Source organism: Tachysurus fulvidraco, chromosome 18 (assembly GCF_022655615.1).
Source record: "Tachysurus fulvidraco isolate hzauxx_2018 chromosome 18, HZAU_PFXX_2.0, whole genome shotgun sequence".
Lineage (NCBI taxonomy): Eukaryota > Metazoa > Chordata > Actinopteri > Siluriformes > Bagridae > Tachysurus > Tachysurus fulvidraco.
In genome coordinates, this window is record NC_062535.1 from 20,351,032 (window position 1) to 20,376,031 (window position 25,000).

The following is a 25,000-nucleotide window of genomic DNA, read 5'->3' on the forward strand; positions in this document are numbered from 1 at the left end:
CACATCAGTGAACACACACACAGCACTGAACACACACCCGGAGCAGTGGGCAGCCATTTATGCTGCGGCGCCCGGGGAGCAGTTGGGGGGGTTTGGTGCCTTGCTCAAGGGCACCTCAGTCGTGGCCGGACCGAGACTCGAACCCACAACCTTAGGGTTATGAATCAGACTCTCTAACCATTAGGCCACGACTGCCCCCCCCCCTTTTTATTTTTGTTGATCGTAGTTCCACTGGGTAGTGTATGTTAAAGCAGTAATAACTGCCAAACATCAGGCAGATGGCGGAGGTGAAGGTTGTGATGTGGTCATTGACAATCTTCTTGTCGATGCTCAACATGAATGTCTCAGCAGCAAAGCAGGAGGAACCTGGGAATAATGATTTAAAATAAAATTCAAACCTTTAATAACAGGGGCTTCAATGTCACTTAAAATTATAGGTATAGTTTCTTTTTTGGATGCTATACTTGGCACACTAATTAATCAAGCCCTGTACTTAGATCTTTAGGTCTTTTTTTTATTACCAATTAAGGCAGGATCCATCTTCAATAGTTACATACATCATAAGATGAATCATCTTACTGGCTGAGCTTCTGAGGTTGTGTTAGCCAGTGTTTCAGTACGTAAGCTAGCGAATGTGTGCGAGAATGAATAAATGACTGAATATATTGAAGTCCTCTGGACTACATAAAATGTTATACAAATTGTGGGAAATGATAAACTAAACAAGCCAAGAGAACAACAACATTGCAGTTACATCAGAAAAAAACAGTTTAATTTACAGTCTGAAAAAAAAGTTTAATTTTCAATCTGAAGCTTGAGAAGAGCGTTCTGGACTCATTCGCTTTTTTGTGCATCAACACATCTCAGGAACTTTAACAGACGTGCCCCTTTTCTGTCTACATTGGCAAGGAAGGTTTCCATCAGATTCACACCAGTCAGCTCTTGGAAATGTGCTGGCATACCAACTTCATTGAAGAGAAAGGGCCGTTCCTGGCATAGTTTCTGGATGCTTGCCCCTTTGTTGATGTCTTTACGCTGGGTGTAATAGGTGCATTTGACTAGTTCTTTCACAACATCTGTACTGTAGTTCTTCTTAAACATCTTCATTTCTTCATTTTTTTCAAGCTGACTGTCCACAGTCTCCGAGAGTGGCAAATGCTTTGACTCCCAGCTAATACATCCATAGGTGTCTTGAACACTTGCTTTTTGTTCGGTAGGTATTTCGTCTGTGTCATCATCTGATGCTGCTTTGCGCTTTATAACCTTTGGTGTGTCAGGTCGCTTGTCATTTTCAACTCTTGCCTGAAGTTGCTTCACCAGAGAATGATATCCTGGTCCAATAACGTCACCATCAATCACATCTTGCAGAGACTTTGGATACCTGGCCACCATCCTTTTTGCTATCTCTGTTATGTTGTGTTTGGTTGGATTCTTGCAAATCTTCATCATTTCAGAGACCACGATCCTTACCATTTCTTTTCGTTGTCTTGACCTAGGTCTTTTCTGTCTTTCCAAGTTCTGTATTAACTCCTCAGGGAGCCTCTGCCATGGTATTTCAAATCGCTCTAAGCAGTTTGGTATTAATGGTGTACAGATTCCTGAAGATGATGTAGAGGTGGATGATGCTGGTGAAGAAGAAATTGAGAGTGCAGAGGGAAAGACAACCACTGGAGATGAATGCACAGATTTTGGTGTTGAAGTCCCAGAGACTAAAAAGAAGATATGAAAGTATTAAACATTGAGTAATGCTTTTCCTGTTTTGCTAAATTACACACTGTATAGATGCATTTGGAGACATTAAGTTTACACAAAATAGTAAAAACTAAATGCAATTAGTCTAACAGATTGCATTTTAAAAATTTTAATTTTTGAAAACAGCCCCCTATTGCATAATAACAACAACATTTATTTATTCAGGAAATAATGACGATCACATCATCATTAGACTCAAAAATTCATATTCTAACCTTAACACCATGTTAACAAGTGTGCTATTGGGTGGTGTGGTGACATTGTTCTATACTCATTCTTTTGGGTCCAGGCAGCAACGAATCTTCGGGCTTGTATGGGCTTTAACACTGGCAGCAAATCGTTTTCTGTGGTGTACTTTATATCATCTGTGGTTGCCGCACCAAGTGTTTTCAAAGTATCTTCAACGGACTTAACAAGTTGATCAGGAAGGTCCGGAAGCACTCCTGCTATCGCATCCCCTATGTTCTTTAGCAGCTGTGATTCAGCCATATCCGTTAAGACACACAAACAAAAGAGTTTGGTCTCTGGTCCAATGAAATTAAGGCATTCACTTTGACAAGATGCTGTGCTTCAGTGGAATAATCTGGTAACCATTTTTCACATAAGATGACAACGGCCACATGTCAATCAGTTGACTGATGAGTCTGCACTCTAATCTGTCGATGTCTTTATTTCTTACTCAACATGTGGTAGTAAGAAATAAATTCAGCATCATAAACTCTCATGAGAAAATGAAGAGCTGAATCATCCTTAACAAAGATCAGCAGAAGTTCACCAAACTCCACTGACTCATCATACTTCATGACAAAAAAACTGGCCCTTCCTGTAAGCAAGTCCATTGTACTTAACATCAACTGGAATCTTTGTATTCCTTTCAGTAAATCCAAAATGTAGGACTGTGTCTTTAACTTGCTCACTGTAAAGCTCCAAGTAAAATGGTGAGCCATCTTTTATTTGCAATGCTGGAGGACTGACTGCCCCAGCAGAAAGGAAGGCCTGGAACATTTGATGTCTCTCTGAGAGTGTCAAGCACAGGTTTTTGAAATCTTTCAGATGCCTTGTGCATCTTTTGAAGTAACTGTGTTTGCTCTCAAAGCGCATCGTCCAAAGCCTGATGAGAGGGCCAAATTTTAGGATTAGCCCTGGATAATGTCGTAAGTAATGGTGTTAAGGCTTTAAGCTGGTATTAGGAAACAATGCCTTTCTGGTTTCCAAATATTCTTGGATGAGAGCATCCAGATAAGTAACCTGGGCCCTGGAAATTTGCTGAGCACAAATTAAGTTAACGATGTCCTTGAGCTGCAACGTTAACTGCCAGACATCATCTTGAGGGTTCTGCACTTGGTCTCCAATTATGAGAGGTAAAAGTCTCAAGAAGTTCCAATTTTGAACAGCTTGTCCACTAAGTTTCAATGTTTTGGACTGACCTCACAAGGCTTGGATAAAGTATGTGTTCCTTTATATTTAAATTGCTTGATGCGCCTTTTCAGAACTGTGTTCAGAACCATTTATTTGTGCACATGAAATATTTGAGGTAAAGTGCAAGATCGTATGATAGGACACCCTCAAAAATGTCATGACCAAGACATGGGGGCATGCCAGGGGTGCAAACATCAACGTTTTGTAAAGAATTAAACACAGACCTGAACTTTATCCCCTGTACGTCTGACACGTCCTCTCTTTCCAGCTGTTCTGTGGCAGATCTATAGGTTTCTGGAGTCCTCTGAGGTCCACAGTCTGCTGGATCAGCACTCTGAAATTCAGTTGGAGTTAACAGACAATATCTGCATAAATACACTGATGAACTGAAATTTTCTGTAAAACCCCCAATACAATGAGAGCCCAAGTTGTCTCCAGCAATGCAGTAGAGAGCTCCCATCACGACAGTTTTGTCTGCCATCGTTATGCCATTCTCCTCTAGTACTTTCAAATCGTTCAGGAGTTCTGAAAAAACTTTGTCATGGCCAAATTCCTTAAAATCCTTCTCCCTACACAGTAAAACTAGCTGCATATGATCAGCATTGGACCGGGCATGGGGAGGAATGTTGTGTAGAGAGAAGGACACAGCCAAAACCTTGTGCTTCTTTTTTGCAGAACCAAGTGGGTTCACTACTTCAAATGCATCCTGGTATAGAACCAGCTTGAGACAATTTGGATTTTCTTTAAAAAAATCTGCTTGACGCAAACACGTCTCCATCACAACAGTCACTGAGAACATCTGATCTGGAAACATCAGGATCCACTGATATGAGACCGTTTATGCTTCAAAGTATTTAGCACACAGGAACATAATATGCAAATCTCTCAGTTCTGTTCTCGTCTCTGCCCAGGAATACTTTTTTTGGTTCAACGTACTTAAACACATCTTTAAAGCACTGAACTCTTGAGTAAGCAGTTCTCATAGGTCCTGTGTGACAAGCAGAGAACAAGTCAGATTGTTTTACTGTGTCACAGATTTTTATAACATCTTCATCTGAAACTGACACATCTTTTAGAAGTGAGCTTAGTCTATTCAGTGTATACATCTGTCCCAATTCATGTATATTTTGTATTTCTTCAACAACTGTTTGAATGGTAGGTGGTGGCAGAAGATGCTGCCCCTGTAGTTTAATGTAAAACATGCATACATTTCTGAGATATGTGTTTTCTATTCATATGGGAGGTAAATGAAGATTTTACAGAGAACACACTTTGACATCCTCTTACTTTCCTTTAAGTGAGCAATCAGAGCTTTATTTCCCTCACACTGGCGTTCACATAGTGAGTGAAACGGTACAATTCAGTACCCTAAGGGAAGTATCGTGAGAGACGCACTAGTGTGGTGGAGGTAGAAGTGAGACTTTAAAGCGGCATATCGAGAAAACACCTGCTTACAGCTTCCTTCTACACATTTAAAAATACACCGGGGTTCATTACGATGCAGTCTGCAATGAAAACCATAAGCTTTCACGGACTGAACCGATTCTGAACGTTAGTGCTTGTCTCCAACACAACACTGTTCATAAATACCCATCTAAATCATTTTCTTACCGAAGTAACTGAAGACGACCTGTGGTTGAGGTTAAATCCTAGAAAATACAAAAAACTTGTTGAAAACGACGACGCCGTAATCCAAAGTGAGCGGGCTGCAAAGGCGTTAATTGCCAGATGCAGTGCGCTGATTGGCCCGTTTGAAATAAGGCGCCTTGATGTGAAAGGCCGCTCGTCCAGACTTCAGGAGGGAAACAATTTTGGATGAGACACTTTTAAAATCATACAGTTCTATTTTCCCTAAAAGAATAGAGATATAGTGTTATTTAAGTATAAATAAATAAATAGATAAATAAATAAATAGAACAAGCAAGAGATTATTATTTTAATGTTTTTGGGATCATAAAAAACTGATAAAGACATATAATGATTTAATTTTACTCAAATATGACACTTGAGGAAAAAAATATTCTAATACATTGTACACTGCTTATTAGCACGACCAATATGTGAAGGTGGAGTGAATCAAGAATGAATTCAGTATAAAGTGAATTTGCTTTCTTAATAGTGCTATTTAATTCATTATTATGTGAAAATATTACAAAAATCACAGTCATATTATAGCATACATTCATTACCAACACAATCATACTTGCATTCAACAATTAAAACCTGTATTTTTCAACAAATAAATGTAAAAATCATAGTCTTTGACCGTTATAAACTTCATGAAAATTTTCCATTAAAAAAAAACACTGCAATAGTGCATTACGGTATTGTTAAGTATTTTTTTTCTGAGAAACAAAATATAAATTACTGGTTTTCACAGATTCATTTATTTATGTGAAATTCACATTAAATCTACAGTTTTAATATATTTTACAGTTTACGGATTTTTACTGTCACAATTTTACTGTTCATCACTGTTAAATATATGGATATTTTTTACAGTGTACCTCTGCATGACACTGTATCCTTATTAACATAAAAGAAAACATAAAAAAATAAATATAGATCAACTTACAACAAAGAATAACTTTATTAACATTGTTTTTATTCTGTAACAGAAAAGACTTAAAGTGCATCAATTTGCCTGAAATTAAAAATAATTGCAATCTTTATTTAAACTGTAAACATTTTTGACCATTTACTGAAAAATAAAATGAAATATAATCAATAAATAAGAATAAATTCAAATTGATCAGCAACATTAACTCAGGAGCACAATATATAAAACACTTCGACCTACAAATCCAAAATTAATAAAACAATTTATGCAAATTTTTTATCAAAATGAGGACGTCAGGATTAATGGCTATTATAAGCAGGTTTTGCAGTGCACTGCTTTTTGAAGCAGGGTTTGAAGCATGAAACTGTAACTCAATGTTTATCTGGGACCTGAATGTGGTCTTGTACAAGTCCAGGTCCCAGTACAGCTCCTTGTACAGCTCCTCTGCTATGGAGTGGGGTTTTTTACACTGAGCATTTTGGTACACCACCTTATATGATGCTAACAGCACTCGCTGGTTTACTGAAGTTCACAAAGCGGGACGATTGTTGGCACATTTCTGCTGAAAAAACTCAAGCGCACTTCATACCTCCTGCTCTGTCCCGTGTGTCCCAGGGAGACGTGCCCCACTATTTCAGAAGGACTGCTCTAGCTGAAACACAGAGAGACATAGGGTTAAAAAATGGTGAACTGCGCCCCCTAATGGACAAAAACGTCTCGAGGCGTTTATAATGGTTAGGTTAGCAGTGTTAATGAGGAACAAATAAGAAGCTAATCTGTGGTTTACTTTTAGGATCTCAGCTTTAAAGTGAAAACAGAAGTGTCTTGTTAGTGAGATCCATTCAGGATGTTTTATTCCTTTTTTTGAGGAGTGTCTAATGATTTAGTTTTATTGTTTTGATGCTTAGTTTTTGCTGATGAGTCGTACTCAGTTGTTGGGGGTGGAAACATTTAGAGTTTGTAGATTGTTGGCATGAATTAACAGATATCACATAATATATACATTTATATATGACTTATTTATGGAAATTTGTTTGGGAAAGTATTTATCTTATTAAATATATGATGTGTTGTGGTAAATCAACTCAGCTGGTAAAGTTAAATGGTGTAGTTCCTTTAAACAGATTCTCCTTGAAGTTTGGGAACAGAGAATTGTTCCCTGATGAAGGGAAGGTGTTCTACATGGTTGTGTTCCTAATCTCTCAGCATTAGTCTGTAAATTATACCGCAACAGGCTGCCATAGTAACCACTATTGGTGTTAAGGTAACTTTATGGGTGAATATGGTGTGTGTGTGTGTGTGTGTGTGTGTGTGTGTGTGTGTGTGTGTGTGTGTGTTACAGAAACATGCTCTCATGGAACAGGTGGCCCATCAGACCATTGTTATGCAGTTCATCCTGGAACTTGCGAAAAGCCTAAAGATCGACCCACGGGGATGTTTCCGCCAGTTCTTCTCCAAGATAAAGGTGCACACATGAGTGAGCAGTTACTGAAGTGGTGTGTCTGTGTGGTGAACAGTGATGATACTGTGTGTGTGTGTGTGTGTGTGTTGTGTGTCAGACGGCAGATCAGCAGTATCAGGATGCCTTTAATGATGAGTTGGCGTCCTTTAAAGAGCGTGTACGTGGCCGGGCAAAGGTCCGCATTGAGAAGGCCATGAAGGAGTATGAAGAGGAGGAGAAGAAAAAACGGCTTGGTCCTGGAGGTCTGGACCCTGTGGAGGTGTACGACACCCTGCCCCAGGTAACACACACACACACACACACACACACACTTAAGGCTGTGGAGAACACAAAGTGGCTCAAAAACTTAACACAGAGAAACAGACTATAAAGTGAGTGTGTGTGTGTGTGTGTGTGTGTGTGTGTGTGTGTGTGTGTGTGTGTGTGTGTGTGTGTGTTTCCTCAAACAGGAAATGCAGAAGTGCTTTGATGATAAAGACATCCAGATGTTACAAGATGCCATCAGCAAAATGGATCCCACGGTTGGTGTGCGTGCGTGCGTGCGCGTGTGTGTGTGTGCGTGCGTGTGTGCATGCGTGCGTGCGCGTGTGTGTGTGTGCGTGCGTGTGTGCATGCGTGCGTGCGCGTGTGTGTGTGTGCGTGTGCGTGTGTGTGTGTGTGTGCGTGTTACATTTCTCATCGTGTCTGATAGTAATGCAAATAGCTAACTGGTTTAACTGTCCTTGTTACTACGACAACTAATTTCACCACCTGCAGCAGAAGCGTTCTGGATGGTCTGTGTTGGTTAGTTGGCTGGTTAGTAGAGAATGTCTCCCAGGAAGGAGAAGGTACCTTACAAACATTAATGTGGTGTTATAATGATCATTCCTGAGATTACTCAGTCATGTACAGGGTTGGGGAAGTTGTGGAGAAGGTGTTAATGTCTGTAGATCAGGTTAGTTTTTCCTCAAGTTCCTTTGTCCATGTTACAATAGGTGTGTGTGTGTGTGTGTGTGTGTGTGTGTGTGTGTGTGTGTGTGTGTGTGTGTGTGTGTGTGTGTGTGTGTGTGTAGGAGGCGAAGTACCACATGAAGCGCTGCATCGATTCGGGTCTGTGGGTGCCGAATTCACAGCCAGACGATGACCGAGAGAAGGAGGAGGAGAAGGAGGTGAAGGAGGAGGAGCCTCAGTATGAGGAAGTGAAGATTGGAGATGCTCAGTGAGCCCTGATCCTTAATATCACATTTCTCCCTTATTACCCAGAATGCTCTGGTCTGACCTAAATGTGGGAGCTTCATGGAGTAGTATTTACTGGTCAGGAACTGGGGCTACTGGAACACAGTACTATCATGACTCCATTCACAACTGAACATTTACCCAAAATACAAGAAACAAACCTACAGATGTCGCCCTAAACTAAAGCGCTTCCTGTGCTGTGGCTGTGCGCATGTCTTGTTTTTTATTTCATTTTTTATTCTGCCCTCCTGAGGTGTTCTTGGCTATTTCCACTCACCCTACTATAGTTTCGTACATGATGTCAGTAACGCAGGGCTGTGATTGGCTGATTAAAGCATGTTCTCTTTTATTAATAAACTCTGTAGTTGCACCTATTGGTTTATCAGTAAAGTGTGTTGATCAGTCATAAATAATCCATTAGCTTGTACAGCTTTATTTCTCTTCCTGTGCACATGGACCTCACGCTTGTTTGTGTATGATGATGATCATGTTAGGGTCAGACTGGTGTCCTCTTTATTTGTACTAGAACTGTGATGGCTAAATAAAGGTCTTCTGTAAACACACTCTTTTGTACCTGTTTGCTCTTTTTTATATAATTATTAACACCCTTTTAACAATCAAATGTTTTATGGTGTAATTTGTAGAAAAAGACTTTCAAGCTTTCTGAGCTTCTGGATGTATTGAGTATCTCTCCACCGTACAGTTAAACACCTTCTCTATGGCTCTATTCCAACAATAAACACTTCCTTTGTCTTTTCCTCATGATGAACAATCAAACTAGAAAACAGCTGAAATTACAGTAATGCATCTAAATGACAAAGCTGTTTACAGGGACTCATCAACTGGATACTCAAAACTTAAATCTTTTATTAATTGCAGAAAACTTCTGATAAAACAGCAGAAACTGAGCCTGAGGTTTTTTGTTAGAGTTTTACATTCACATTAAAACACCTATAAAATACTGAAATGTTAATAAACTTCACACAGACTTCATATTATATTAAGTGATATATAGTCAGTTTCATTTAAAAACAAAATCTAAGGCTACATACAAACCTATGTTGTGAAAATAAAATGAGTTACATGAGTGAGTTATCTTCTGTAGATAACATTAGCATCACTGTTAATGCTGCATTCGATTAAATGTTCACCATTTATAACCTCCATGTGTTTAAGCTAGAAAGAGGGAAAAAGCATGTTGATCTTTAGTGAGGAGTTTTAGTGTTTTGGCGCTATGGAAACTACCTCCATGGAACTGGGGTCTGACACTCATGTGAACACATTCATTCATTCATTCATTCATTCATTCTCTACCGCTTATCCGAACTTCTCGGGTCACGGGGAGCCTGTGCCTCAGGCGTCATCGGGCATCGATACACCCTGGACAGAGTGTCAACCCATCGCAGGGCACTCACACACTACGGACAGTTTTCCAGAGATGCCAATCAACCTACCATGCATGTCTTTGGACCGGGGGAGGAAACAGGAGTACCCAGAGGAAACCCCCGAGGCACGGGGAGAACATGCAAACTCCACACACACAAGGCAGAGGCGGGAATCTAACCCCCAACCCTGGAGGTGTGAGGCAAACGTGCTAACCGTGCCCCCCCCCCACCCCCCCCACCCCACCTGTGAACACAACAATTTTTAATTGCCTGATGGTGGTCAGATGTCATAGCAGTACACCTTAGCAAGAACATAAAAGGTCATCTACGTCACATGTCCTCCAGATTCTGATTGTCTGGAGGAAGATATGAGGCAAGCCTGATGTGTTAAACATGGTTATATCTGTAACCTGAGAAGTTAGATTTCAAGGGAACTCGATGCTGCCTCATGGATTGGTGCTACGGTGAATGCCAGTACCAATGCTGCTACCCGAGGGAGGAATGTCTGTTCTCTAACCTGTGGAGATTGCCACAAGGGACTGCCAGGAGAAAAGGATATGAGATCAATCCACAAGGATGTGTGATCCGAGGGTACTGTCCATGCCCAGGAAGTAAAACCTGATAAATATGTTCAGGCAGAACCAGCCAACTGCAGCACAAACATTGTGCAGGGATGCCCCTGAAAAGGGAAGTGGAAGAAGCTATACCCCTGTCATGATGGGCCCTGATACCAAGAGATAAGATGGCTCATCACCCCTGCTAAGCATTGGCTACAGCATCTACAAGACAATAAAATAGGTTTACAATATAGGGCTATATATTCTATATATTATGTATAATATGTTTAAGGGTTATAAATGGGGTTACCCATATTGCAGCCACCAAAGCAGACTAAAGGTTGTGTGGACCTACAACACTAGCTAGAGCTGTAGACATACTTACTTCCCAAGGGCCCTAACTGGGTATGTAAGATGAATCATTTCCAGCTCAGAAGATTCATTAGGTGAAGGAAAGAAAGCCTTCCACAAGTGCACACACTTCCCCTCATGCACACACCCATCATATAGCCTTTACCAGCTGAAAGTGAAGTTGTTAACCCAAATCGTATGCTCTAAAATACTTTCTAAGGGTAGCAGTCTGGCCTCTAACCAGAGCTGGACCTGCCGTGCCAATTGCTGTGCCCTTGTGAGGGAGGGTAGTGTGGGGGTTTGTAATGTTTGTAATGGGGGGTTTATGTGGCACTCATGAAATGTTCCAAACCCTGAAGCAGCACATTGGCAAGGTAGGTGGTGAACAGATGGGACATACCAAAGGTGAACCTCACGCAGACAGACAGCTCTAAAAGTCTGCTCCTGAAAATGTCGAGGATAGTGGGGTTGGCAGGAGAACCCCTTGAGAGCATGGTGGAGATGAACACTTGATGACCCTTTGGACTCAAATCCACCCCAAGGGGGGCTGCATCCTATTGTTTGGTCATCTAGAAAACATGACAGTCCTCAGACCATCTCTCTCTCACTTGGGCTAGCCCTGTCTGCAGCATCTGCCCCCCTGTTCCTGCGAGCGGACACAAGCAGCCACACTAGCCTTCTGATAGAAGACCTTGGGTTCTGGAAACAGCAAGGGATGAGCTCCTTGAATGCTGCTGCATGCTGCTTGGCCTCCTGTTACATGTCATGGATGATGCTTACAATGCCCCATACCAATGCACAGCATTGAGTTCCCTTGAAAGAAAACTGTTTTGATTTTGATTCTATGCTGATTTATCTAGTGCAACTCATCGACGTAACCACACACTAGATTTAATAATATCACACAGAATAGATGTCACTGATATAGATATCATACCTCAAAGTGATGACATCACAGACCATTACATCATACTGTACACACTACCTATAGAACAGACTAACTGTGTCTCACCACGTTATCGACTCGGTAGAACCATTATTCCGACCACCAAAGACAGATTCACAAATAACCTGCCTGATCTGTCTGGACTTCTTAATGTACCCTCAAACACAAACGACCTAGATGTAATGACTAACAGCATAGACGCTATATTCACTAGCACATTAGACACTGTTGCCCCAGTCAGATTACAGAAGGTTAGAGATAAAACACTTGCACCATGGTATAATAGTCGTACTCACACCCTTAAGAGGGAGACCCGTAACCTCGAACGGAAATGGAGAAAAAGTAAATTAGAGGTTTTTAGAATTGCGTATAAGGACAGTATGTTCAGCTACAGACAGGCTCTAAAAGCTGCTAGGGCTCTGAGCACCTGAGCAAACTCATAGAAAATAACCAGAACAATCCCAGGTTTTTATTTAGCACAGTGGCTAGTTTAACTAAAAACCAGAAATCTGAACACACTATTCCATCCCATTTCAGTAGTGAGGACTTTATGAGATTCTTCACTGATAAAATCGAAAGTATCAGGAATAAAATAGGTGACGCTCAACATATGAGAGCAACCAGTGACACAATCTCACCTAAGGCTTTACACAGCTTTACAAGTACAGGACAGGAAGAGTTAGATAAACTTATTACTACAGCTAAATCAACAACATGTTCACTAGACCCCATCCCAACTAAACTACTGAAAAAAGTGTTACATAAAGCTGGTGAGCCTCTTCTTAATATCATTAACTCCTCGTTATCTTTAGGTTACGTCCCGAAGTCTTTTAAGTTGGCAGTTATTAGGCCACTCATCAAAAAACCTAACTTAGACCCTAATAATTTGATTATATTGTCTTCTGGTAAAGTAGGTTCCTGTCTTTTGTATACTATCTGCTTAACTCACTTTGTTCTAGAGTAGTGTGATTTGAATCGTGTTATATTCTATAGCATTGTTGATTTTTATAGTGTTGGTTTTTGTTGTTCTCTCAGCTGATTAATCAGGAGTAGTTTCAGTCTCCCTTAAGGTGTGAATTGGGGGCAGGGCTTACCTATTTAAATTGAAGGCTAGCGTCTGTAGCGGTTTGTTAGTAGCTCTCTCTCTCACATTAGTGTCTAGTACTGTCTTGATATATTCTACCATACCTCAATTCTCACTCTTGTTTGATTACAAATATGTGCCTTAAACCCATCTCTGTACTCAAGGCCTACTCTCGCAGACGCTCTCATCCACAAAGCAGAGGTCACAATCCCAATAACCTCATCTACCCTCCTCTGTTGTGTAAGTCTCAAACAGTAGTGGTAGGTGGGCTCTGGAATTGTCAGTCTGCGGTAAAGAAAGCTGATTTTATCTCTGCTTTAACTTCCCATTACTCCTTTGATTTTCTTGCTCTAACAGAAACCTGGATATCCCCACAGAACACTGCTACACCAGCTGCTTTATCCTCTGCCTATGCTTTCTCTCACTCACCACGAGAAACAGGCAGGGGTGGTGGTACAGGTTTATTGTTGTCAAAGAAATGGTGCTTTAAACCTCTACTCTTCTCTAATTTAACCATCTCTTCTTTTGAATTTCATGCCATTTCAGTTACCTCTCCTATCAACCTTGTTATCATTGTTGTCTACCGCCCTCCTGGTCCCCTAGGAAACTTCCTGGAAGAAATGGACTCACTGCTTAGTGCTTTCCCTTCCGATAGCTCCCCCCTGACAGTGCTTGGTGACTTCAACCTCCCCTCTGACAAGCTACATTCTTCTTCCCTCCTGTCTCTTCTCGACTCTTTCTCCCTCACACTCAACAGCTACATCCCCACACACAAAGGAGGCAATGTCCTGGACCTGGTTTTCACCCGTCCTTCTCCAGCTACAGATGTGACTGCTACCCCACTCCACGTCTCTGATCATCACCTGGTATCCTTCACCATCACTCTACCTATCTTACCTAAAACTACCTCTCACCCCCTTGCTCTTACTCACCGCAACCTTCACTCTGTCTCACCTTCATCTGTAGCTTCTGGCACTCTTTCTTCCCTTCCTGATGCTAAGTCTTTTTCCTCACTACCCTTAGACTCAGCCACAGATACTTTCCTCTCATCTCTTTCCTCAACTATGGACTCCCTCTGCCCTATGTTCACTAAACCCAAGAAAACTTCTTCTTCTGCTCCTTGGCTTTCAGATGTGCTGCGCAACAATCGAAGAGAGCTAAGATCATCAGAGAGAAAGTGGAAGAAATCACAACTTGATGCAGATCTTGATTTTTACAGAACACTTCTTGTCAAGTTCTCCTCAGATGTGACTTCTGCCAAGACTTCCTTCTACAAGGAAAAGCTTGAAGCTTCCTCACATGACCCTCGGAAATTCCACAACATCATCTCTTCTCTGCTCAACCCCCCGGCTCCACCTTCTTCATCCTCCTGACTGCAGAAGACTTTGCTTCTTTCTACCAGGAGAAGATTGAGGAAATCTGCCGGACCTTCACTTCAGCCCCGACTGCACTTACATCTCAGAGTATGGATTCCCCTACACCTTCGTTGTCACATTTTTCAACTGTGGCAGCAGAAGAGATTTTACAACTCATCCAGTCCTGCAATCCTACCACCTGCCCACTGGATCCACTCCCTACCACTATGCTCCAGACCATCTCACAAGACCTCTTGCCCTTCATTTCCACTATTGTCAATAGATCCATAGCATCTGGTCAGGTACCAACTACTTTCAAGAGAGCAAGGGTTATTCCCATCCTAAAGAAACCTGCTCTGGATCCATCAGACATCAGTAACTACAGACCGGTATCACTTCTCTCATTTCTTTCAAAAATTCTTGAACGCATTGTCTATAATCAACTGTCTGTCTATCTCTCACAGAACAACCTCCAAGATCCCAAACAGTCTGGCTTTAAAGCAGCTCACTCTACAGAGACAGCCCTTTTGGATGTCTCTGAGAAGCTACATACTGCTAGATCAGCCAAACTATCATCCGTCCTTATCCTCCATGACCTTTCAGCAGCGTTTGATACGGTCAACCACAAGACTCTCTTATCCTCCCTCAAGAGTCTTGGGATTTGCGGATCAGCTTGGGAATGGTTTGCCTCCTACCTGGAAGGACGCTCATATCAAGTAACATGGAGGGGAGTGACATCTGCTCCACGCAGACTCTCCACTGGCGTCCCACAGGGCTCAGTACTTGGTCCTCTTCTTTTCTCCTTGTATACTCACTCTCTTGGTGAAGTTATTTCATCACATGGGTTCTCTTACCACTGCTATGCTGATGATACACAACTTATCTTCTCTTTCCCACCCTCAGATGCCACAGCTTCTGACCGGATCTCAGCATGTCTGGCAGAAATTTCATCATGGATGACTGCTCATCAGTTAAAGCTCAATCCTAGCAAAACGGAACTGCTGTTCATCCCAGGTGATTCATCCCCAGGTCACGATCTTGCTATATCCTTGCACAACGATCTGATCTCCCCTTCAGCCACAGCTCGCAACCTTGGGGTAACCATGGACAATCAACTGTCCATGTTGCAAATGTGACTCGCTCATGTCGGTTTCTTCTCTACAACATTAGAAGGATTCGGCCATTTTTGTCCACACAGACTGCCCAGGTACTTGTTCAGTCTCTTGTCATTTCTAGACTGGATTACTGCAATGCACTGCTGGCAGGTCTACCTATGAACGCAATCCGTCCTCTGCAAATGATCCAAAATGCAGCTGCCCGGCTTGTTTTCAACCTGCCAAAGTTCTCGCATACCACCCCGCTTCTGCGATCCCTCCACTGGCTTCCGGTAGCTGCACGCATCCAGTTCAAAACACTGATGCTGGCCTACAAAGCCAAAAATGGACCAGCCCCCTCTTACCTCAAAGCCCTCATCATTCCTCGCACTGCACCCCGTAACCTCCGATCTACCAGCACTGCTCGACTGGTTCCACCATCTCTCAGGGTAAGAGGCAAGTATACTACAAGACTCTTCTCTGTACTGGCACCAAGGTGGTGGAATGAACTTCCCATATAGGTCCGGACAGCCGAGTCACTGGCTATTTTCAAGCGGCGGTTGAAGACCTACTTATTCAGGAAACACTTCAACTAGCACTTCTTTCCTTATCCTTTGCATTTAAAAAAAAAAAAAAAAACCTTTGACACTTTTTCATTGTAACTTTGAACAAATGTTTTAAACTCATGGTATCTTAAGTATGTAACCTAGTGAACCAGCATTAATGTATTCAGTGTTAGAGATTTAAGCACTTATGTACGTCGCTCTGGATAAGGGCGTCTGGCAAATGCTGTAAATGTAAATGTAATAAACTATCAAATTACAGACCTATCTCACACCTTCTGTTTATGTCTAAAATACTAGAAAAGGTTGTGTCTGTTCAACTGAGCTCCTTCTTACAGGAGAACAACATCCTTGAAGAGTTTCAGTCAGGTTTCAGGCCCCATCATAGCACAGAAACTGCACTTGTTAAAGTTACAAACGACTTGTTCTAAGCTTCGGACCAAGACTGTATGTCACTATTAGTTCTACTTGACCTTAGTGCTGCATTCGACACTATAGACCGCAACATTCTTCTAGCTCGCTTACAAAATTACACAGGTATTCATGGTCAGGCTTTAAGCTGGTTTAGATCCTACCTGTCAGAGCGATACCATTTTGTAGAATTAAATGGTGAATCCTCCAGTTTATTACCAGTTAATTATGGGGTCCCTCAAGGATCAGTTCTCGGACCTCTGCTTTTCTCTATATACATGCTTCCATTAGGGAACATTATTAGAAGACATGGGATTAGTTTCCATTGTTACGCTGATGACACACAGTTATATATCTCATCAAAACCAGATGAAATAGCCACAGTCTCCAAATTAACTCAATGCCTTAGAGAGATAAAAGACTGGATGAGCTGCAACTTTCTATTGTTAAACTCCGATAAGACAGAAATACTACTCATAGGTCCAAAAACCAATGCACATAAACTCTCACAACTTAACTCCCATTTAGAGGGATGTACTGTTACTAGTAGCTCGACAGTGAAATACCTGGTGTTTATTAGACAGTAACTTGTCTTTAAAAATCATATCACCCATACTAACAAAACAGCCTTCTGAGTCACCTCAGACTTGCTCATAGGGGAATAAATACATACACATTGTGAACTATTTATATCTAATAATAATCTAGAATTTTTTATTCTGTTAATTCTTTTTCTTTTTATTATTCGTTATTTCCTTTATCATTAACTATATCTTCATTCTGCTCTATGTTTATGCTCTGTAAAGCTGCTTTGAGACACTGTCTATTGTAAAAAGCGCTATACAAATAAATTCGTATTCAATTGAATTGAATTGAATTATCTGAAGCAATTTTAATGTCTCACTCTGAAGTTGGAGTTCAGGAGTTCAGGATATCTTCCTGACCTCCCAAAGAGGATTCCTTGAGTTGATGGGGTGATTTAACTGGATTTCAAACTGGAGGCTGGAAATTAAGAACTTCAGTTGAAATTTAATTGAATGCAGCATTATTACTGGGGTGTTAACTTCAGCAGTATTTACAGTTCTCCGTGGTCCTCAGCATAATGGTCCACATGGATGTTGTGACTGTTGTTTCTCAGCTGCCTCATGATGTACCGACCCATTTGTGTTTGATGGTAATACATAGAGGTAGCCACAGCTGCCAGCACCATTATAGACCCAAGGACAATGATGAGTGTAAAGATTCCAGCTGATGAAGAGAACAGGATAAAAGACAGACACAAATAATTAGTCCATAAATAAATAAAACAAATACCAGTAAGTACAACAGCACATAACTGTTAACAAGACACTCGTTTCACTAAAACATGATATAGTTGTTATACAATTTATATACTGCTTTAAACCTCTCTGTTCAAATTTAAACTGTATTTGTCACATAAACAGCAGTAGTGACAACACAACAGTAGTGACAGCACAACAGTAGTGACAACACAACAGTAGTGACAACACAACAGTAGTGACAACACAACAGTAGTGAAATGCTTTCTATGACTGTACTTGATATGAAAATAACAAATTACACCAAGGTGGAGAATGAAAATAAGGTAAAGGGATAAAAATAAGGCACAAAATAAGTATAAATAAATATATCTGAATATATTACAGTAATGTGTGCATATACAGTATGAACACACTGGAGATCTCTCTGTCCTGTCTGGTGCTGTTCACAAACCAGGCTGTGATGCTTCCCATTAAGATGCACTCAATCGTGCAGATACAGACATTAGCATCTGAGAGGGCAGTTTAACCTTCCTGTTTTCCTCAGGACAGTTTTGACCTCTGCTGGAAACTTAATGTGTCATAACTTGGGTTTTCTTCCACATATTTGAATAATTCCAAACGCTGAAATTTACCAGGATTGATCAAAATTATGAACTTTGCAAGTAAAATTAATTTTGTCTATTTTCGTTGAACCATGTGTTTGTACCAATAAACACTGTGCAACTTTTGTCCTCTGGGGTCAATTTGAGTTGCACAGTGTTTATTGTGTTTTAAACAGACACAAAAAAAAATGCACAAATAAAAATGTCCTTTAACACACGCATCCAAAACACACACACACACACACACACACACACACACACACACACACACACACACACACACACACACACACACACAAGCATTGGGTATTGCAATTCATTAGGCCTCAACTAAACTACTCATTTGTAAATATTTTGCACTTGTAATATGCATTTCTCCAGCTGGGGGCAATATCTTCTCTACCAACAAGCTTCGCACACACACACACACACACACACACACACACACACACACACACACACACACACACACACACACACACACACACGCACAAAAATAGACATTACAAGTGTAAAATTTTCACAAATGTAAGGCTGATCACACAGAATGGTGATAATTGTATAATTTTTGATTCATAAGCATTCAAGACCATTTTCACATTCAGGCTCCACATTGGGTAAGCAGGTAAAGGTAAGAGGTAAAATATTTGCACTGTCACAAGAGCTGTTGTTTACCATCAAACACACTCAATTACCCTCTTCCCTTGACCCCATTGTTCTGTCCATGTGGCAAACTGAGAACTCAGAAGTTTCAGGCCCGAATGTCCCTCTGGAGCTTTACCCTGACACTGAGGTTGTTGAATTTATTCTCCAAAGACTAGACATTGGCTAATAGGATGCTATGCAGGGAAGCACGGTGTGCATCTGCCCTAGCTTTTGTGTTGCATCTTTTGTTGTTTCTCAGGATTTTGCTCGGCCATCGTTGGTCTGGGTATAAAAACGGCGGTAAGTGAGTGAATTGTAGACCAATAGAAATAAGAGTATTTCTGTTATATGTGATGATGTAATGAAAACAAGGTTAAAGTGCATGCAAGTTCAGAAAATAAAAAAAAACAAAAAAGCATGGTTAGAGCGGTCATGACGGCAGCCGACCGTAGGTACACCATTTTACACCATTGTACCTACACATACACCTTAGATGTTCAAGACATCTTTTCCCAAACTGTCCCCTCTCCTTCTCACCCCAGTTGATGTTTTTCCCCTTGGTCTGTATATAAATATCATCTTTAACATATTTATTAAGATCATAAATCAACTTAGAGCCTGTTGGCAATGTAAAACCTGAGCATCATGTATCTTATTACAGTAATCTCTTTAAAAACTCAAACTACCTCCAGTTTATTGACTACTTACACTGACACTTTTTTAAATACTTTCACCATATTCATAGCATCAGAAGGGCATTTTATACTTAAATCATGACATTGTGTAAACATGCAGAAGCAACCAAGTGACTAGCTTTGTTCACTCACTCGCCTGTGTAACTTCTGTACATGTGGAGGATTAAATCACTGAGTGTTTAGTGGTTTCATGCACAGCAATGTTAAACACAATAATATGCTCTGTTTTTCTTACTAATAGATCAGACAACATACATTACTGTGTATATACTCTCATACTGTGGGGAGAGTCGTGGACTAATGGTTAGAGAGTCTGACTTCTAACCATAAGGTTGTGGGTTCGAGTCTCGGGCCGGCAATACCACGACTGAGGTGCCCTTGAGCAAAGCACCAAACCCCCCAACTGCTCCCTGGGCGCCGCAGCATAAATGGCTGCCCACTGCTCAGGGTGTGTGCTCACGGTGTTGTGTGTTCACTGCTGTGTGTGTGTGTGTGTGTGTGTGTGTGTGTGTGTGTTCACTGCTGTGTGTGTGTGTGTGTGTGTGTGTGTGTGTGTGTGCGCACACACTCACAGCAGTGTGTGTGTGTGTGTGTGTGTGTGTGTGTGTGTGTGTGTGTGTGCACTTTGGATGGGTTAAATGCAGAGAACGAATTCTGAGTATGGGTCACCGTACTTAGCTGTATGTCACTGTGACATCAGTATTAGTCCTAATGTAAAGTCAGGGATAACTCCATGTTCCTAATGTTAATAGCATGACCTAATGTTAATAGCATGACCTAATGTTAATAGCATTAACATGACCTCCATGTTCCTAATGTTAATAGCATTAACATGACCTCCATGTTCCTAATGTTAATAGCATGACCTAATAGCATTAACATGACCGCCATGTTCATAATGTTAATAGCACGACCTAATGTCAATAGCATGACCTAATGTTAATAGCATGACCTAATAGCACGACCTAATGTTAATAGCATTAACATGACCTCCATGTTCCTAATGTTAACAGTAGTTTTGTTACTCACTGTGGTCAGTGTACTGTACACTGATGGTGATTGGTTGTGATTTGCTCTTCATCTGTATTTGGTCCAGATTCAGCACGGCCTCACACAGATACTTTGCTCCATCATCCTCACGGCTGGGTATAATAGTTAGGTACGCTGTTTTGTTGACACTCTTCTTCTCATCTTCCAAGTCTGGGAACAACGTTTCATTAAACTGTGTGAAATTGTTTTGCTTTGGATCTGCTCTGCTCCAGTGGACACTGAGTTTATATCCAGGACCCACATTTTCAATCTGACAACACAGTTGTGTCTGATTTCTCTCTACCATCACATCAGGCACAGAGCTCAGTGTAACACTGTCCGGTGTCTCTGTAAACACACACACACACACACACACACACACACACACACACACACACACACACACACACACACATACAGAGTAAATGTGGTTGTTTTGATTAATAATCTAATCTTCCACTCAGAGTCTTCATGATGTTACAGGAATGACATCAGTAGTAGATGATGGTACTCACTGTAAATGTTGATATTTACAAAATCCATACACGAAGTATCGCTCACTGTTAAGGAACAGAAGATTTGATCTTCCTCCCAATTTGTCAGACTGTCCACCTTCCACATCACAACTCTCTCATTCCATGTAAATAGCCTTAGTGATTTAGTCTCCACCCCCAGTTGGTAATTAGTTAAAGTTTTATTTCTGTTTGAGATGGAGCAGTTTACTTCAGCAGGGTTTCCGTACTCCACCAGCAGAGATGAAGGAGTGGCAACAAGCTGATAATCCGAACAATCTGTTCAGCACAATAACAACCAAAATGTGAGTTAAAAATTAGTTAAAATTCCTGTTTAAAATTCAGCCTAAAATATTCACTCCATTAAATTCAATCCTTAGTAAGTTTAGTAATTCAGTGTTTTAAATACGATAATTAAAAAATAAATATATTCAGAAAAATATGGCAATTGTCTTATATTTAAAATACATTAACATTAAATAAATAAACAAACAAACAAACAAATAAATAAATAATACAGTGAGTGCTGGTCTTTGTTGCCTCCCTTTAACATAACTAATAAAAACACACATCTGGTGTAACACAGTTCAGTAACATATAGAAGAATACCAACATCATGTAAAGATGATTATCACTGAAATTTAAGACATTAAAATCCTCAAAGGATTTTTATTAATCATCATAATATGTTTATTAATATATTTTAAGTTTTATTCTGTTTTACTCTGAGTGTCTAGAGAAGAGCAGATATTAATAGATTGTTCACCAGCACTATTGCTGCTAATGCTGCTTCTCAGTGTATTAATGTCTATTTAAGACGTTTCAGTTCAGTGTGAATACTTTAATATTAGATTGTGAGATCAGGCGTTAAATCTGATTTACTGATACTCGTGTCTCTACTGCTTTCACCTCGATGTCCAGTTAGTAATTCAGGCTTCTGATTGTTTTCCACCACAATTATTAGGGCCCGAGCACCGATGGTGTGAAGCCCTATTGTTTTTGCTCGGGTTTATTTCTTTCTTTCTTTTTTTTGGTCCCTTAACATGCTTGAAAACTCTTGAAATTTGGCACACACGGCAGAGTCGGGCGACGCTAGGCTCGGGCAACGGCTGGAATACGGGCATGGCAGGGGGGCTCTGTAGTGCCCCCTGTAATGAAAAAACAAACATTTGTGCACAGATCGGGCAATTATGTACGCACATGTATGAGAGTCGGTACGCATATACATCTCATCGATCCGAACAACTTTCGCGCTCTAAACTATGAGCTCCGCCCAACAGGAAATCGGCCATTTTGGATTATTTCATAATTGCATGCGGTGAACTTTTAAGTAGTCCTCCTAGGGAATTCATGCGATTGACACCAAACGTGGTGAACATGATGCTGAGACATTGCACTTGCTAAATTCCGAAAGGATTTTTGATATCTCGAATGGTGCTGCCATGGTGAGGCGACGGAATTATGGCGAATTCAGAGAAACAGGAGTTGTCTAATATCTAAAGCAAAAAATGTCTTATTGTTCGGGTAAGGATTCCAATCGCATCGATGTGCTTATTGTGAGTCCCGGGTATAGCGCCACCAACAGACCCCAGGAATGTGTCAGTCACAAAGGTGGATTTTTTGACAGCTGCATTCGGTAAACTTTTAAATGCTCCTCCTAGAGGATTCATGCGATTGAGACCAGACTTGGCCACGATGACGCAGAGATATTTGCGATGCGAAATTGCGAACAAATTTTTTGTATCTCAAACACCGTTGCCATGGCATCGTGTCAAAGTTTACTTTTATTTCAGGCATATTTAAGGCTTTTGGCATGCTTAGAATAACTTGAAATTTGACACATACATCACATTTGTCGGCTGTTAAGTTTGGACAAAAAGGTCAGACAAAGGTGTGTCTCTTAAGTGGCTCGCTAGCGCCCCCGTTTGTCTAAAATGTGGGGTTTCATATACCTACAGTCCCCAAATGGGTCAGTAACAACATAAAATAGTCCACTGATATTTACCCACTTCATGCACTTGCCCACCGTGCATTGTTTTCTGGGAGGCACCGTATAGTGATAAAAAAACGTGCGAGGGCCGCCATCGCTGCTTGCAGCTATATTTCTTCTTATTATTATTATATGTAAATAACAGTCTTGATTAGAGAAAGATACATTAAAAAATCCATTAGAAACAGAAGATTGAGTAAACCTCAGTACTAATAAACTGAATAAATATAAATAGTACCATGAGTACTAGCTGTAACGCTTCTCTCCTTTCAGACTCTTGAATAAAATAAATCTTTATTAGAATTCTTACTGTAAATAAATATCAGTAAGCAGCAGCTAAAACTGCACACGGGTTAAAATTTTGTTGTCTGAGGAACTGTAGAAGGTTTTCCTGTTGTCTAGGATCTACTGAGTCACTGATATGTAGCCAGCCTCCAGGAGAAGTAACATTTCTCCACTATGTTCTCCTGTTTCTCACCATTTTCCTCAGTCTTTTACACTATTCATGTTGTGACCCTGAAATCCTGGACATCTGTTGTGTAAATCTAAGATACTTCACTTGTCACTTAACTCTAATAATGTACAGATCATTTATTGTTAATAAAATTAAACACACAGACACACACACAGTCATGCTCACCTGCTGCGTATGTATATCTCCCAAACAGACCCACACACAGTACGGTGAGTAAAGATGAGAAAACACACACTTCCATCTCAAAGCACAAGGAAAACCTCCAGTGAAGTGACCACATGAAGTGAACGTTAGAAAGAGCTCTAAATGACCACTCCCTCCTACTCCCCAAGGCCCCCCCCTTGGTGTGTGTGTGTGTGTGTGTGTGTGTGTGTGTGTGTGTGTGTGTGTGTGTGTGTGTGTGTGTGTGTGTAAGAGAGTGTATGAGTGTGTGTGTGTGTGTGTGTGTGTGTGTGTGTGTGTGTAAGAGAGTGTCTGTGTGTGTGTGTGTGTGTGTGTGTGTTTGTGTGTGTGTGTGTGTGTGTGTGTGTGTGTGTGTGTAAGAGAGTGTATTTGTCAATCAATCAAAAGTTGACCAAAGTGCTGTACAGAAGAATATATAGACATAAAATACTCAATACAACTCATACAAGACATAAAAACAAGAAAACAAACTAAGAACAAAATGATCAGGTGTTAAAGCCAAGAGAAAAAGTTGGGTTTTAAGAAGCAACTTAAAAGAAGACAATGTAGAGGCCTGTCTAATGGGCAGTGGCAGATCCTTCCACATTTTAGGAGCTATTACAGCAAAGGCACATCCCCTCTAAGCTTCTGTTTAGTTTTGGGCACATTCAGGAGCAGCTGATCAGCTGACCTGAGAGAACGCGTGGGTCTATAAGGGTGTAGCAGCTCAGAAATGTAGGGTGGGGCAAGAACACTTAAAGATTTAAAAACAAATAAGAGAATTTTAAAAAGGATCCTAAAGTGTTTGGGCAGCCAATGAAGTGACGCTAAAATAGGGGAAATGTGTTCGTATTTGCGCGGCCAGTTAACAGACATGATGCAGCGTTTTAAACCATCTGCAGACGAGCAACAGAAGACCCACTGATCCCCACATACAGTGTGTTACAGTAATCCAACCGAGTGGTTACAAAGGCATAAATTACTGTCTCAAAGTGATGCCTCGAAAGAAATGGCTTTACTTTGGCCAGCTGCCTCTATTGAAAAAAGCTTGATTTAACAACTGCCCTGATCTGACAGTCAATCTTAAGGTCAGCGTCGATTTTAACCCCTAGATTAGTTATGGTTTGTTTGTTGTACTGGGCTGAGGCCCCCAAATTAACAGAAGGGGTCCCAGTGGTGCCACCAAAAACCATCACCTCTGTCTTTTTTTCATTAAAGCTCAAAACATTAAGACACATCCAGGCCTGGATATCAGCAAGACACTCGAGTAACGGTCTGACAGTGTTACTCTTCTTAAGAGACACATAAATCTGTCTATCATCTGCGTAGAAGTGGAAAGACATGGCATGCTTCCTGATTATTGATCTTAGTGGGAGTAAATATAAAGAGAAAAGAAGAGGGCCTAAAACTGAGCCTTGTGGGACCCCACAAGTGAGAGGAGCAGAGGAGGACT

General features: G+C 40.8%; 3 protein-coding genes and 1 long non-coding RNA gene across 13 annotated transcripts in view; 1 reads left to right on the plus strand and 3 right to left on the minus strand.

Annotated features, from left to right (window-relative positions):
• LOC113637223 overlaps positions 1-25,000 on the minus strand; it is a 188,580-nt gene that overhangs the window by 82,478 nt on the left and 81,102 nt on the right. For all 9 annotated transcript variants that reach the window (XM_047802969.1, XM_047802963.1, XM_047802965.1 and 6 more), the window contains 2 exons: positions 20,924-21,199; positions 20,409-20,756 (listed from right to left, as the gene is read on the minus strand). In XM_047802969.1, coding sequence (XP_047658925.1) covers positions 20,409-20,756; positions 20,924-21,199 — 624 coding nt within the window. The remainder of the gene's footprint in view (positions 1-20,408; positions 20,757-20,923; positions 21,200-25,000) is intronic.
• LOC113637225 (hsp90 co-chaperone Cdc37-like) overlaps positions 1-25,000 on the plus strand; it is an 81,327-nt gene that overhangs the window by 36,880 nt on the left and 19,447 nt on the right. The window contains exons 2-4 of the mRNA XM_047802982.1: positions 7,074-7,196; positions 7,291-7,473; positions 7,643-7,714. Coding sequence (XP_047658938.1) covers positions 7,074-7,196; positions 7,291-7,473; positions 7,643-7,714 — 378 coding nt within the window. The remainder of the gene's footprint in view (positions 1-7,073; positions 7,197-7,290; positions 7,474-7,642; positions 7,715-25,000) is intronic.
• LOC125139371 lies at positions 501-4,822 on the minus strand. 2 transcript variants are annotated; one of them, XM_047802977.1, is made up of 3 exons: positions 4,783-4,822; positions 3,396-3,505; positions 501-1,709 (listed from the first exon to the last, which is right to left on the minus strand). In XM_047802977.1, exon 3 carries the CDS (start codon positions 1,471-1,473, stop codon positions 835-837), a length of 639 nt encoding a protein of 212 aa, XP_047658933.1. In that variant the 5' UTR covers positions 1,474-1,709; positions 3,396-3,505; positions 4,783-4,822; the 3' UTR covers positions 501-834. The 2 variants fall into 2 exon arrangements, with proteins under 2 accessions (XP_047658933.1, XP_047658932.1); XM_047802976.1 differs by lacking the exon at positions 4,783-4,822 and having other exon boundaries at positions 3,396-4,772.
• LOC125139373 lies at positions 22,998-23,783 on the minus strand. Its single transcript, XR_007138429.1, has 3 exons — positions 23,551-23,783; positions 23,149-23,186; positions 22,998-23,056 (listed from the first exon to the last, which is right to left on the minus strand). It is a non-coding gene; the product is annotated as an uncharacterized LOC125139373 (long non-coding RNA).